Below are 15,617 nucleotides of genomic sequence, written 5' to 3'. Positions count from 1 at the left end.
ACCAAGAGTTGCTGCCTGTGTAGCACCAACATGAAGTGAATTGTACCATAATGTTTGACCTGCTTTTTTATGGTTTGGTTAAGCCAGATTTCCAGAGAGCTGAATATTAAGGATCTTCAAATAAGACTTCCAGATTCAAAAAGGAGCCAGTGGATGACAGAATGAAGAGTGGGATATGCTCATGGTATTGCTCATGCAAATTCAGCTGTGGCATATGCACAAGACTAATTTCAACTCTTCAGTTTCCAAATTATTTTTGGTTTGGGTCAGCATTAAGGCTATCTAAATGTTACTGGTTTTGTTGAGCATCATGCCATAGCTATTATAGTATGTGATTTTGAGGCTTGTTCATACTTGATGTGCTACTTTTTGCTAATCATGTGCATCAACAGTTCTTCTACACGTTAACATATTTTGAGGCTGTGTAGGAGTTATGTGCCAGAGGGAGTAAATCTAGCTATGTATATAAGGTGAATTACAAATGCAGATTATACGTGTGAGAATCAGGGACATTCCATACCAAAATACTTCACTTGAGTTAAGTGACCTTTTTGAAGAACTCCATTAGCTTGGTAATACCAGAGGATTATACATTGTATACATCAGCTCGTGGGGGGCTGAAATAAGACATACTTATCCTACTGATATATGTACTTTCTCTCAAAAAAAAAATTAAAAATCCATCCCAGCTGTCTGATACTCACCCAGTCTTAAGTCAGGTTTCAGACCCTTTTCTCTGCAGGCTTGTATCAAAAACAGAAATGTTACCTTTGGTGTCAAACCTACTGGGCACCTTTCCTATGAATTGAAAGAGGAATGGTGTTAGTGGACAGCAGTCCAAGACAGTGATCTTGAAGCACAGAAGTTGCTTAACATTCATTTTCTGTTTTGCACTTAGAAATTGAACATGTTTATGTTTAGGTGTGTGACTGGGAAAGCATTCAGGTGTCTGTGAGGCTCAGGAACTTTGGGTAGCTCTTCTGGCAAATTTTCACAGATCGGCCCATATGATGAAATCCTAAAGTCCACATTAAAGTCATTGACCAAAAGGTTTCATTGAGTGTCAGGAATTAGACTGAACCTTGAATTTCAAGGTCTTGTGGCTTTTGCTAACTGGAAGTAAGGTTTATTACCACCCGAGGAGCCAGAATGTACCTAAGTCCATTGGAACCAGTGAGATGTATCCCAGAGTCCTGAGGGAATTGGCTGATGTAGTTGTCAAGCCACTCTCCGTGGTATTTGTAAAGTCACTGTAGTCATTAATTCACCATTGTATTGGTGAAATCCCAGTGACTGGAAAAGGGAAAACATTGTACCCACCTTTTAAAAGGGTAGAAAGGAGAACCCTGGCAACCAGGGACTTCCCAACCTCACCACCTGCCTGGGAATATCATGGAGTAGATCCTCCTAGAAGCTGTGCTCTGGCACCTGGAGAACAGGGAGATGATTCAAGACACCCCTCACCAAGGGCAAGTCCTTCCTGACCAACCAAATGGCCCTGAATGATGGAGTGACCATGTTAGTGGACAAGGGAAGGGCTACAAATGTCATTTATCTGAACTTCTGTAAAGCCTCAGACAGAGTTCCTCACAACATGCCTATCTCTTAATTGCAGAGAGATGGATTTTATGCATGGACTGTTAGATGGATAAGAAAGTGGTTGGATGGTCACATCCAGAAGGTACTGGTCAATGGCACAGTGTCCTGATAGACATCAGTGACAAGTGGTGTCCCTCACGGGTTCATACAGGGATCAGTACTAATTAATGTCTTCATTAATGACATGGATGAAGGCACTCTCAGGAAATCTGCAGGTGACACCCAGCTGAAGGATGAGATGACATCCAGAGCGACCTGGACAAGATAGAAAAGTGGGTGCATGGGAATCTCAAGATGTTTAACAAGACCAAGTTCAGGGTGCTGCACCTGGGTCAGAGCAACCCTTGTGTCAGCACAGGCTGGGGGTGAGCAGATGGAGAGCAGCCCTGTGAGAAGGACTTGGGGGTGCTGGCGGGTGAGAGGCTGCGCATGACCCAGCCATGGGCACTCCCAGCCCAGAGAGCCAAACGTGTCCTGGGCTGCATCCAGAGCAGCGTGGGCAGCAGGGGAGGGAGGGGATTCTGCCCCTCTGCTCTGCTCTGGTGAGAGCCCACCTGGAACCCTGCATCCAGCTCTGGGGTCCCAGCACAGGGAGGACATGGAACTGTTGGAGTGAGTCTAGAATAGGGACACCAAAGTGATTATATGGATGGACCACATTTCCTATGAAGACAGGTTGAGAGAACTGGGTTTTTTCAGCCTAGAAAAGAGAAGGTGTAAAGGTGACCTAATTATGGCCTTCCAGTCCCTGAAGGCAGCCTGCAAGTTGTTTTTACAAGTGCATATAAGGAAAGGACAAGGGGCAGTGGTTTCAAACTGAAAGAGAATAGGTTTAGACTATATGTTAGGAGGAAATTCTTTACTGTGAGGAGCACTGGAACAGGTTGCCCACAGAAGCTGTAGATGCCCATCCCTCAAGGATGGGTTCAAGGACAGGTTGGATGGGGCTCTGAGCAACCTGGCCTAGTGAAAGGTGTTTCTGCCCATTGAAGGAGTTGCCATGGGTGGAACTAGATGGTCTTTAAGGTCCCTTCCATGGCTATTTCATGATTCTATGTTCTTAAAAAGGCACAAACTACAAACCCCAAAAATTGCTTGAGAAAATGATTGTAATCTTAAAACACACATTCAGTATTTTTTTCTTAAGTGGAATTTCTGCTGAAGATTATCACATTATCATTAGCAGATACAGGACTTTGTTGATCAGAGACTGCTTGCTTGCTGATAGTAGCTGGGTGTCGTTACTCAGCATATTAATGTATGTGTAGGAGGGGTCAGACAATAATTCCATCTTATTTCTCTCCCTTTGCAGGCCCTCTACAATTCAATCAAGAATGAAAAGTTGGAATGGGCAGTGTAAGTATGCTTCTATTGTAGAAATTAGAAGTTTAACAGTAGTACCTGTGTAGTAATCTGTTTATACATCCTATGTCACCATCTGTGTGGGCTCCAAAACCTGCAGAAGATAGCCAGCGTACATAATGGGTTTGCTTTTTTGCTAATGAATGACCTGGCAATATAATGCCTCATCTGTTTCTCCAGCAAGGGGAATTGTTAATGATAGGAGCCAACTGCATTTGTAAGGAAAGAGGACATTTCATTTAGTAGGAAACTTCAGCCTGAAAAGAGAGAAATTAAATCCTCTGTTGTTCTATGTCTGCATAAATAAAACAGAAGTTGATGTCTCCCTTTATCTTTCTGTTCATTGTGTCAGAACCGCTGAATAGAAACACACTTCTTGGATTGAGTTTCCTGCTGTTGGTTTATTGTCTTGGTTTGTCTCCTGATTAAGTATGGATAACTTGACGACAACCTAATGTAAAAGATGGTAAATGGACAAAGTCTGATATCACTCCCTCCAATCTTTAGGTGATTTTGACAGGATAACACTTGTTAACTATGTAAATGCTGCAGACGAGAACAAACTTCAGTTTCAGATTTCTGATTAAAATGACATTTCTCTGTGCTTAGGCTCTATGTAGTCTAATTATGACAGGAAAGGGCAGAAGTGTCTACTTTTGATTTTGCCACTTGCAGAACAGTGCATTTTGGTATAAAATAGGAAAATGATGTCTTACATATATTTTAGCTATACAAGGGTATTTCCCTGTGCATATTTACATATGTGAAACTTCACCTTCTTGGGAACAAGGTATGTCTGGAATGCATGCTTCTGCACCTCTTATGCTAGAATTTCTAGCAACTGTCTTGCAGGCCCAGTGGCTTTTTTATCTTCATTGTTTTAAGTTCATGATCTGCAAACAAATATCTTGTTAGGGTGTGCAGCCTCACAAGAGCAGCTGGTTCCAAGTGAGATTGCTGTCCCAGTTCAGAAGTGTGTTAGGTGGTGTCAGAGTAGTAAAGAAGGTGTGCTTTTAATGGGAATCAGCAAGAAGTACCATCTCTGATGAGCATTAAAAGTCATGGTGGGAGACATTTTCACAGACTGTGTCTTGGGTCTGGAACACGTTGTGTGAATCTTACATGTCACACCAAAGCTGTTTGCCAGACACTGTCACAGGTACTTTAGAACCAGCAGAATCCATTATGTGACTTTCTCAATGTCAGAATTTTCCTCCAGCTCTTGCCAAGAAACTATACCGTGTCTAATACACTTGGGCAGCCTCCAGGTGGCAACTGGCTCATGTCTGGCTCTGCTCCTGTGAACCTCAGTCAAGGTGATTTATGAGATCTTGCTGCTGTATAGGTGGTGACTGCTTTGGCATTTACATAGTCTAGTCCATGTCCTTTGTTTGGGGGAAAATTCCAAACAGGCTGGAAAAGTGATAATTCAGACTCTTTCTTAAATAAGGCCTTGGGTGGATGTAAAGCTACTTTTTTACAGGAGAATGCTCAAAGGTGCCAGTTGTTGGCTCCAGTCTGAGACTGACGCATAGCTAGGACTGATGTTACAATTAATTTCCATGATGAAAAACAAAGCTCATTCTAGGCATAGTCAGTACCTTTAAAGCTGAGAGTAGTGGCTGGAGGAGGAAGTGTGAAGATGTTTCTCTTCATTTTTATAGAGATGTGTGGTTGGTGTAAAGTAATAACCCCAAGAAGCCCTGGGGCTGCCTGAGCTTGAGGGAGGAGGCACATATATCTCTTGCTCTGCTGTTTGATCTGCAGAGAAAGCTGAATGGGAAGGAAGCATGGTCAGTTTTGTTCTGGTGGGACCAAAGAAAATCCTGTCTCCCTTCCAAAGATGATTCTTTTGCTTCCCTGATACAGTTGGCAGGGTAAGAAGAGGGAGGTAAGGCAAAGGTGAAGATAGGACTCCAAACCCCCATATAAGCTCTCCTGCAATGCTGGCATTTCAAAGGAATGCCTTTCCTCCAGCCAGAAATCCTTTGAGGATCTAAGGCGCTCATCAGCTAACCAAGGGTTTAAGAGCTACTCTGGAAGTACATTATTTAGTAGGTTAATGGCTATCAGTAAGTCCATAGACAGGAAAGGGTAGTGGTGAAACATAAGATGGGGAAGGACTGCTATGCAATCCTTATCTTACTAGTTGTGAGCTAGGTGTGTTATCATCTTAAAGAGTTTGCACATCTTAAAGAGTACATTTCCAGTAGAATTATAGTCTGATCCAAAGCCCACACAAAGAAAGGGCTACTATTGACTTCAATTTTGTAATCATGAGAAGTGACACCTTAATCAGCAGATATTCTCCAGAGACTTTCAGTAGGAGTGTTCATTTGTCCTTTTTGAACAGGAAAGCATGAGTATAGCTCTGAAGAGAGAATTGCATTACAGTTCTTGTTTTGCAGTAGTGCCTGGTTCAAGTTCTCCACAAAGTTAAAAGTGAATAATCTGTAAAATAAAGAGATGTAACCTGGAATATATACTGAACTGGTGAATGTGGGATCCTGAAAGCACACTTCTGCTCCACACTGCATGCCCCAGAGGTGTGAACTGTTCTTCATGTCTGTTGTGGATGGCCTTAAATTTGAAACAATGGAAATTTGAAATCAACCTTTAAAAAGGTTTTTTATTAATTTACACCAAGGCATAGGTTTGCCTGGATAAAGTACAGAAGTGCTTTCATTCACAAGAGGTTTTTGTGAACTGGTTGTTCTGTCTGGAGTGGGTTAGGAAGATCCAGCCACAGAGGCAAAGAGATAGATTGCCTGGCCTCCTAACATCCCTTCGTTGTCTATAATACTATATCCTCCCAAGGTTTTTAGGTGTTTCTCATTCTTTGACTATCACACTGACCATTGTCAGCTTTAAGCTGAAAAAGAAAAATCCATTTGATTACAAAGGTGCCAGAGCTAAATATGTTTTATTTGCCTGATGTCTGCATGGAAATGTCATGGTGGCCATTACTATTTTCCTTTGTTTGCAATACTGTGTCTGTTTACTGTTGAAAGTAATAGGAGGAAAAAAATCATCATCTTAAAACAGGTGATCTAGAATTAATTTATGAATTCCCAAAGCACTGCTTACAAAATTGCTAAAGCCAAATGGCTGCATTTGAGTCAGTTGTGTCCCAAAAGCCTTCTCTCAGCAGAACAGTGTAGTTTTCAGGAGAATCATTTAGTTTTTAACTAGCCAATTATATACTTCTTTAACCAGAGGAGTGTACAGGGATATGGTATATTCTTTTTTTGTTTCTCCGAACTACACTGATAAATTATTTCCTTTCAGCCAAAACAAAACAGGTCATTCAGTTAGTGATGGTGAGAAAGAGATGCTGCCAAATCAAACTGTGATGCTGAGATCAGGGTAGTTATAAAGACATCTGTGCTGAAGCTCACCTTTTTCTAGGTCTAACTGAGAAATCTCTCCCTATTATAATTAACTTTTGTCTCCCAAGTTCTAGGATGCTTCTGGTTTGCAACTTCTTGATTGGTTTTAGAGTGGGGGTCACATGGTATTCAACCTGGTTCTCTTCCTTCCCTCCTCCCACTGGGAAAGATGCCAAAACTTCTCTCAAGTCAATTTCCTAATAGAGATGCTGCTAGTTTCATGGATGCATGTTACAAACCTGAATTTTTTTTCAATTGCAATATTTAAATAGATGAACTCAACTTTCTGCTGTGTCATATAAGGTTGCTATTTGAACAAATGCAGAAGAGATGAAGCAGAGTTTTAAAAATGAAGGGCTTGACTACATGGCTCCAGATCAGTGATTTCAGAATTTTCCAAGGCAGAGCCTCAAATTGGACCATAGATTGTAAAGAAATAAGAATTTTATTACTGAGAGGATTGGATGATGCTTTTCTCCCAGAAGACAGAAATGGGACTTTCTTGCATAGGGTCTTTTTGGGAGAGGCAGGAAATGCTTTTCTTCACCAAAATGGCAACATCTGGGTTTTTGTTTTTTTCACAACTCTGTGTTTAAGAATAAGGGGCAAACTCTTTCTAGTTGTCAGTTACCATGTATTTGGGAAGGAAAACATTGCTGTTTCAATGCTGTGACTGCAAGTTCATAGCACAAGCAGGTCCTGGGTTTGGTGTGCTGGTTCTCATGGGCAGCCAGAGGGTGGTTACTGCTCTCTCTTTAGCTCCTTTTCCAAAGAGATAGGCTTATAGAAGTGAACTGAAGCTTCTTGTTTTGGGAAGCCTTGCAAACATCATGTGCCATAAGCAGAATCTTAGAGAAACTCTACAGATGGTAATCTTTTCCTATCACCAGTACCCTGCAGAGAAGAGACACTGTGGGTCCCATTTCCTATGAATGAAGGTGGGACTTAAGAGAAGTTTGCAGTATCAACCCTTTTCCATCATCAGGGAGGAGTCACCAGAGGAATTGCTTCCAGACCCGAGTAGGGAATGATTTTCCTCTGCTGATCAGGGGCAGAAAAATCCCATAAGACTTCTGCAAGCCCGATTGAACCTTCATGATGATGTTTTGCCTACTGAAAGGTGTTTTGGAACCATTGTGGGTTTTTTCCCCCTAAATGCACAAGGATCGCGTTACTTCCGGTATGAAATCGAAAAGAGAGGCAGTGGTCCTGCCTACCAAAAGGATCTGAGCTAATGCCTGTGTGACACCACGTCCAAGGCTCTGAACATACCTGCACAGAGATCACCACTGACTCTTACCACATCACTGGAGGCCTTCACACTGGGGATGTTGCAGCCCGTGGATGATCTGTGAGAGCCATCTGAGGATGGGCAGGTAGTCACACTCCCCACAGTTTAGGGTTTCAAACAAAGATCAGTTTTCAGGTTTATGTATCCAGAGGCTTCGCTGAATTTTCTGCAATTCTTTCTTACAAAAGTACTGTAAAGGCTTGTTAGAAGTAAGCTCAGATTGTTAAATCCCTGATAAACAGTATTTGGGACCTATCTATTCAGCCATCTTTGGAAGATACCTGAGGGAAAGCCAATACTTGAACTTTTTTTGCTACTTTGACATTCCTCCGAATCATCTTGCTTTCTTCTTATGTTTGACCACTGAAGTAACATGGAGTATTTGGACAAATGAGTCCCAGATCCCCTGGTTTTCATCCACTACTTGATTGTAATGAGTCCTTCCTGCCTCTTTGTCTCCTTTCATTGCCTCTTGCAGACTGATTTGTGTATCTTGCCCTCATGCATCTTGTCAGAGCACTCAGCCCTCAGAAATGCCTGAAGCTTCTGAGTCTCAAAGAAGTCCCATTTTCATGATAGAACAAAAGACCAGTTCAAGGTTTGTTCAGTGCTGCCAGCGGTTGTGACAGCAGATGCTATTTTTTCCTTTCCACCATGTCTTTTGAGGAATTCCTGTTTTAACAGGTACCCTTGAAGTGCTGAGTTTAAGAGCACTGCCCCCAGCTCTTAGTGGTGTCCAGAATCCCCACAGGATTGCTCATCCTACCACAGAGGCTGCTTGATTAAGGGCACTGTTATATTCCCACAGGACAGTTGATCAGTATACAGTAATTCATTCCCATAACTCCAAAGGAGATAGCTTATTCCAGGAAAGTGTTAAGCCTTTTACTGCAGTTGGTCTCTGCTGACAAGGAGAAATCTGCTGTGTCCTTGGCTGAAATCCCAGAATTCACAAGGCACTTCTGTGTGACAAATCAGCCTGTGTGCTTACGCCCTTTGAGAGATTTTAGTCTGGATTAAGTGCCTCAGACTCATGTTGAGAGAATTTGCTTCTGGAATGGACATATATCTAAGAAACACATAGAACACAGTGGTTCTGACTTACCAGCAACTAGCAAGTACACCCATGTAGGGTAGGGACAAGCAAAATTGTCAGAAATGCCTACACCTTTTCAATTGGAAGAGGACTTCAACTAAAGCATACTTGCTTTGACTAATAAAAAATTTTGTACAACTTTCTGTGCTGTACACACATCAGTAGGCTAAAGATGCAAGGACTGCTCTTCCTTGCAGGAATCAGGTCTTGAAGTAAAAGTTTTGTTCCTCTTAATTAGGAGACCTTGCAAGACAACATCATGAAGGTATGGTATACCTCCTGACTATATTTCTATAATTTATATGATGTGACCAAAGTCAAATGCTTGGGAACATTCCCTACTGCTACAGAGTTCACTAATACAGCCCTCATGTTTCTGGATTTGTTTTCCTTGTTGTCAAACCAGTCTCTTAGCCTTTTTCCTCTTCAAACTAAGTTATTCCCCAAAGACCATTTCATAGAATCATAGAATAATTTTGATTGGCATCATCTAGTTTAGAAAAGATTTCCAAGATCATTAAATGGAATCTTTGACTGAACATCACCCTTTCAACTAGGTCATTGCACGAAGTGCCACATCAATTTGTTTCTTGAACACTTACAGGGATGGTGACTCCACCATCTCCTTGGGAAGTTTGTTCCAATGCTCAACCACCTTTCAGTGATGAAATTTCTCCTGATGTTCAACCGGCTATGTCCTCTCATCATTCACTGGTTGCCTGGGAAAAAAGGCCAACCCCCACCTGGCTACAACCTCCTTTCAGGCAGTTGTAGAGTGTGATAATGAGCCTCCTTCGCAGCAGAGCTGAGGATAAGATAGATTTGTTGCTGTAGCCTGCAGTTCTTGGAAGACATTTTTTTGAATGGTCATTCCCACAAGCAGCCATGGTAGCAGTGTATTCCTAAAGGAGCTTCTGGATTGATATGTGTCTTGCTAATTGTCACATAATACATGCTTTGAATGTATAGATGTGTTTGGAAGATCTGCTTGAGCTTGCTCTCTCTCTGCCAGTCATCTGGGTCCAGTGAGATGCATCAAGTTGAGGTCCACCCCCAGTGGGTTAGCAATATTAGCCATCATTATGCTCAAATGATTTTTTTTTTTTTAATCAGATGCTAGTCTCAGCAGGTGTTGCTACCACGACTTTCCAATGACAGCCTTCATACTCCCTGACACACCTTTCCTAGTCACCTGGAAAGGAATGTATGCAGATTTCAAAGGATGAAGGGTTACTGTGTAATCTGGCCTGTTCTCTGAAAACTGTTGTCCTACTGTTGTGATGGACACCCTTTACTTCTAGGTTGCCTAGTCCTTTTTAGCCTTTGCCTCTGACAAGCAAAAAGGTATTTATTAGTCAGACAATGCTTGTGACTTGCATTGTTGTCCCCAAAAGCTCTGTGGAATACATCGTCCTAATAAGTAATATTTTCAGCAGCATTTTGTTTCCAAAGTAAAGATGACATAATTCACCTAGTGTGGTTTTTATTTTTAAATTACTAATTTTATGCTAGTCTGCAGAGGAAAATAAAGAAAAAGAGGTAGAATCTGTGTTTCATAAGCTAAGTTAAGGGGTAAGCCACAGTGATCTGTAGTATTCTAATTCTTTTCATCTACATGTGAGCTCATGAAGAAATTGGGGATTTTTCAGCTGAACCCAGCAGGCAAATATTTCCCATTTTAGCACTCAAATACATGGAATTAAAAATAGGCAAAGTTGGAGGACACAGAACACTCTCGAAGTCTAATCTTCTGAGACAATAATGGAAACTTGGGCTTTTTGAAAATCTGTGTCCTGTGCTGGTGAAGTAGGTGAACTGAAGCTTTGCTGTAATATGTCTATATTTTGATTTCTCCCTAAGTATGGCCCTCTATAAAAGAGATAGGTATATTTTGACAAAGAGTGTTCAAAAATTGCTGAAGTGAAACTTTGCTGATTAGTCCATCCTTCATGCATGATTTTCACTGCTTTTTAAGGGATGAAGAAGAGAAAAAAAAATCTCACTCGGATGGTACAGATGAAAAGGATAATGGGAACCAGACAAAGGCTGTCAGTCGAATTGGCAATTCAAATAACCCATTCCTGGACATCCCTCATGACCCCAATGCTGCCGTGTATAAAACTGGATTTCTGGCTCGGAAAATCCATGCAGATATGGATGGAAAGAAAAGTGAGTAATTTTTCAATCCTAATGTGTTATTTTCTTGTTATGTCTTCACAATGCCACTTGCCAATGAGCCCATGTACTTCTCAAGGCAAATAGTGCTGCTTCATTAGGGGAAATAGCAGCCCTAACAGGCAACACAACAACTGGATTATCACAATCTCACTGTTAGGCCAGAATTTACAATGTTCAGTGCCATTTGCAGCAGCTCTAATGCATAAGAAGTAATGTGATACAGCAAAGCCTTGTGAATTTTTGGGCCAAAAGAAAATAAATGTAGTGGTTTACAGATAGAAAATAATTTCAAGTGAATTACAGTAGCTGTTCTGCAGTAATTTGAGAATTCTCCTTTTCCTTATGTGACACCAGATTGTTTTGGATCTCCCCTCCTCTCTGGGTCGGTCTTTAAAGAAAGGCTGTTCTTTACCTCTGTTTAGAAGGTAGTGTTCCCTTCCATACTTTCCCAGCCTTGGGTTATGTATCCAATGAAGGGTAGCAGCTTTTGGCACCAGCCAGCTTTTTACTATGCATTTCCTGCCCCTTTCTTGTACTAATACTGCTGTGTCTCTTACTTATTTTAATTATCTTCTTCCCTTCTTGTCCTACTTCTGTTTGCGATGTACTAATTATCAAGGGCCTCTGATGCACCTGTGTGTGTTTTGTTGTTTGGATATCTTCATTTCTTGTCTATAGATCTTGGAAAAAGCTGAGGTTAGTCAGAGCATATGTATTTTCCCCAGTAACTGTTGATGATTGGCCTATTCATGATTCACATTGGTGGGCTAAATCCCAAAGACAAAGTCTGGCTTCATGATGCATTTCTAGTAACAGCCAGTTTCTCCTAGGCTAAGCTCTTTGGTTTTCACATGTTTTACTAATCTATTTTAGAAGGTACAATTAGAGGTCATATTTTCAAGATGGAAGCTAACAGCGGGACAACTGGATTCAGACAGAGGTATCAAAATCAAGCTAACCTAATTCTTTGTGGTGACTGGATACTCTAAATAGGCTCGTCTTTATTAAACATCTTCTTATTCAGCCTTAATAAGTAATTGTATCTAGTTACCTTTATTAAATTATTTATTTAACTATAAATACCAGAATTGCTTGTTATTTACCACATTGGCATTCTGGAGATAACTCTCTTATGAGTAATGTAATTAGGGCCATGTTTTCAGAAGTTCCTGTACAATTTAAAGGTCTGTCTTTCTCAAAAAAGTTGCATTCTGGCTTTTCAGGTGCTAATAAAACTTTTTTTGTTGGTTTGTTTGTTAGACCCTTTTGTATTACATTTTCTAATTGAGTCCTTGCAAGGCAGAGATGAGCTTGTATGAGATTTCTAATGAAGTGCTGTGCTAGAATGCTCATCTGTATTTTCTCAGGAACCTAGTTCTGAGGGCTAAAGCACTTAGCACTTGGAGGAGAAGGATGTAACAGGGTCCAGTGACTGGAAACTGAACTGAACAAATGCCACTTAGAAGTAAGGCCTGCTTTGCAAGATAAGAATGATTAACTTCTGGGACAAGGGACTGGTAACCTCTTCATCTTTACTTTCTGTCTTCAGATCAGAATGGGATGCCTTTCTGAGTGTCATTCTTTAGTTGTGTGTGTATTAATTTTGTTATAGTGTCAGTGATACACTATATGGATGCTGGTCAGCGGTGTGTGCTTGGTGGGGAGTGAGCTTAGATGTAGGCTTCTGGTCTCTGGTGCTGTAACTGTACAGCCATGCCTAATTCTCTCCCTCTGTTGCACCTGAATTTCAGACTGGATCCTTCAGCCTTCGTGTTGAATTTACTTCCCCCTGCCCCACCACTGCTTGTCTCGAGGAATTTATGGGCTAGATATGTTTTCTCTGTTATGTTCTTCAACCTCTAACTGACTTTGGCTTTCTTATGGGGTTGGCTATTTTACATATGTATTTGCTTGGCATCTTCTTTCTCAATGCCAACTTGGGTGTGCAGCAGCAGTAAAAGGGAATGATGCTCTGGGGAGACACTGCTTTCTATGTAGTATCCCACTGGTTCTGAGCAGTTCCTGCCAGCCTGCTGTGGCATGTAGAAAGACTGCTGCTTTCTAAAAACTGTATGGTGGAAAGCTCAGACGTAGTTGTGTAGGGGCAATGTCTGCCTGTCTTCAAGAGCACAAAGACCGGATCTCTGTGGCTCTTTGTGGCTTGCTTTCTGCATTGCTGCTGTTCTTTCCGATCCAGTCCAAGGCTATCATCAGGGTTGTTGTATTGCTTTCTCTCACAGCAGGTACATGCAGGCACTGTGCAAAGTTGCATTGTCCTTTGAAAAAGATAGTTCGAAGGAGGTTTAACACAGGACTAATGTAGCTCTCCTGTAGTGTGTACAAAGTGTAAAAATGGATCTGATTTAAATGGGTTTTCATTTGTTTTCTTTCCAGCTCCCCGGGGAAAACGAGGCTGGAAAACCTTTTATGCTGTGCTGAAGGGAACGGTCCTGTACTTGCAGAAGGTAGGGGAAATCACTGTCTTTTGAAAACTAATTAAAGAGGGATAAAGCAGCACGCATCCTCTCCACTCTCTCAGTGTACCTCCAGGCTCCTTTTCCTCGGATGCACAGCCTGGCTGATCTCCTTACCGCCACCTGTTAACACACACATTCAGGCATGAATCCTCTCGTTGACACCCTCTCCCTTTTCACAATTTCAAGTTCAGTTCCACTGCCAGCATCCACATGTGCACCCTGTAAGTTCCAGTGTATGCCACTGCTGCCTCACACATGTGAAAAAACAGCCAGCTTCACCAGCAAAGACAGTGTCATCTCTCTGTGTCATGCATGCGTCCTCTAGGCTGCTTTTAACTTTGCGTTTCATACGTATGACTTCCCCTTCTGTAAGGTTGTCCTCCTTTCCCACCTTTTCAGAGTACACTTTCCTGCAATGCCTGCAAGACCAGCTGCAAAACAAATTGAACAACAGCTTGGCTTTGGTAGGAATCTGCAGCTTCTGTTCTTTGCGAAATTGAAGGATAAAAGGATACTTTTTTCCACAAAGCAAGAAAGGGCTGGTTTCTAACAAAATGTGCTTCCTGACAGCAAGGTGTCTAAAAAAATAGTCAGATGAAACCCTTCAAGCTTTTTGTTGCAAGCTTAAATATATTATAGTACATTTTTAACTACACTGTTAGAACATAAAATGCAACATATGAGTGAGAACTGTCAAAATCAAATAAATGGCAGCAGCTAAGTAGGTTGTTAAGGCTTTTTGCCCTCCAATTTAGATGAAATATTCATGGAATAGATACTGCTTGTCCAGACTGCCCTATATTGCAGAAGTATGCTTCATTGAAAGCTGTTTTACATTTTCACTCAAAAACTGATAGTTTTGTAACTATCAGGAGTGCGAGTACATAGTGCGGTTTCCTCCTCCCCTGCTGTGGCTTTCTGAAGTTCTTGGTTTCACTGGAGCCAACCTGAATAGTCTCTTGAGAAGAAAGAGTGATTTGAATCAGATTATTATAGCATGAGGTTTACAAGGTGAATGCTTGGGTGCAATACCTTCTTGAGAGGGCTGAAATCCTGTAACAGACAAAACAATCTGCAGTCAGGATAGAAGATTTGGGCTGTAAGTTGGGTGTGATATGCTCAGAGCCAGTGCAAGAGACTAAAACTAAGTCCGCTGAGTCCCAAGTCCTTTTGCTGGGAACACATTCAGGTATTACTAAAATGCCTTCGTGGCAGGCTTGTACTTGCCCTTTTCTGACCAAAATGGATTCATCTGCTTCAGTTCCTGAAATAAATAATCTTTAATGTTCACCTGAAAAAACTGCATGGTTCTCTGAGAAATAAGACGACTTCTTTTTTGAAATATAATATTTAATTCCTTATTTGATATTCAAGGGAAAGAACTGAGTATACTATCTATTTTAGCACCTTAATTAAATATTTTATGACTATTGCTGGCATATTAGTTTAAAATGCTTTCTGTTTAATAAAATGTAGAGATGCTGATGTAGCATGCAAATTTTCTACAGAATGCCGCCCTTTCCCCTGTTACCCTCCATGTTTTCAGGAGCAGGGAGTAATTTCACATATGACTGCATCTTTTGCAGAATGAAATGCATTGTTGGAATTCTTGTTCTTATTTGTTTGTTAGTTGTGTATTTTGCACTTCTCAGAGCACTTGAATTCAGTAGTTACTGGGCAGTACTCTGCAGAGCTGCATTCTCCTATTTGCATGGGAGCCATGCGTTCCATTGAAGACATCTTACTGTAGCACACTGCCAAGTAAGGCTTTTGCTTTTGTGCTGTGAAAGGTTGACAGAAGGGTGTGATGGGAGGTAACTCATTCCAAGAGTGATGGGGCAGCTGTGAGCCTCCCCACGGTGCCTCTGGCCCCTGCTCAGCCACATGCTGAAGCTGTGAAAAAGCCTGTGATTTCAGCTTCAGAGGGTCCACCAGGGCTTTCCTTCAGCACTCAAATAAACTTTACTCTGTTAGAGATGTAGTATCATAGAAGGTGATGGTACCAGAGTTAAAAAATACACAGCTAGACCAAGTAGTTATAGTAAAGGTTGCTGAGCTGCTGTTTCTTTCTGTAGGGACTGAAATTATTCTAATTTTAGGGAGTACTGAAGCATTTTAGAAAAGTTTGATTTCTTTGCAGAAGTACATAGTTCTGGAAATAGTCCTGGCAATAGTCTGGGTCAAAGGATTGCCTTGTCTCAGTTCACCTCAGTTCTCTCCTGATT

The 15,617-nt window shown here is 41.4% G+C and overlaps 1 protein-coding gene across 2 annotated transcripts in view; it reads left to right on the top strand.

The window, feature by feature from the left end:
• PSD3 (pleckstrin and Sec7 domain containing 3) overlaps positions 1-15,617 on the top strand; it is a 115,578-nt gene that overhangs the window by 76,205 nt on the left and 23,756 nt on the right. For both annotated transcript variants that reach the window (XM_066568969.1, XM_066568970.1), the window contains 3 exons: positions 2,912-2,955; positions 10,713-10,906; positions 13,310-13,380. In XM_066568969.1, coding sequence (XP_066425066.1) covers positions 2,912-2,955; positions 10,713-10,906; positions 13,310-13,380 — 309 coding nt within the window. The remainder of the gene's footprint in view (positions 1-2,911; positions 2,956-10,712; positions 10,907-13,309; positions 13,381-15,617) is intronic.

Source organism: Molothrus aeneus, chromosome Z, assembly GCF_037042795.1.
Source record: "Molothrus aeneus isolate 106 chromosome Z, BPBGC_Maene_1.0, whole genome shotgun sequence".
Taxonomy (NCBI): Eukaryota; Metazoa; Chordata; class Aves; order Passeriformes; family Icteridae; genus Molothrus; species Molothrus aeneus.
Note: the sequence above shows the minus strand (reverse complement) of the source record. Positions and strands in the feature narration are given on the sequence as shown.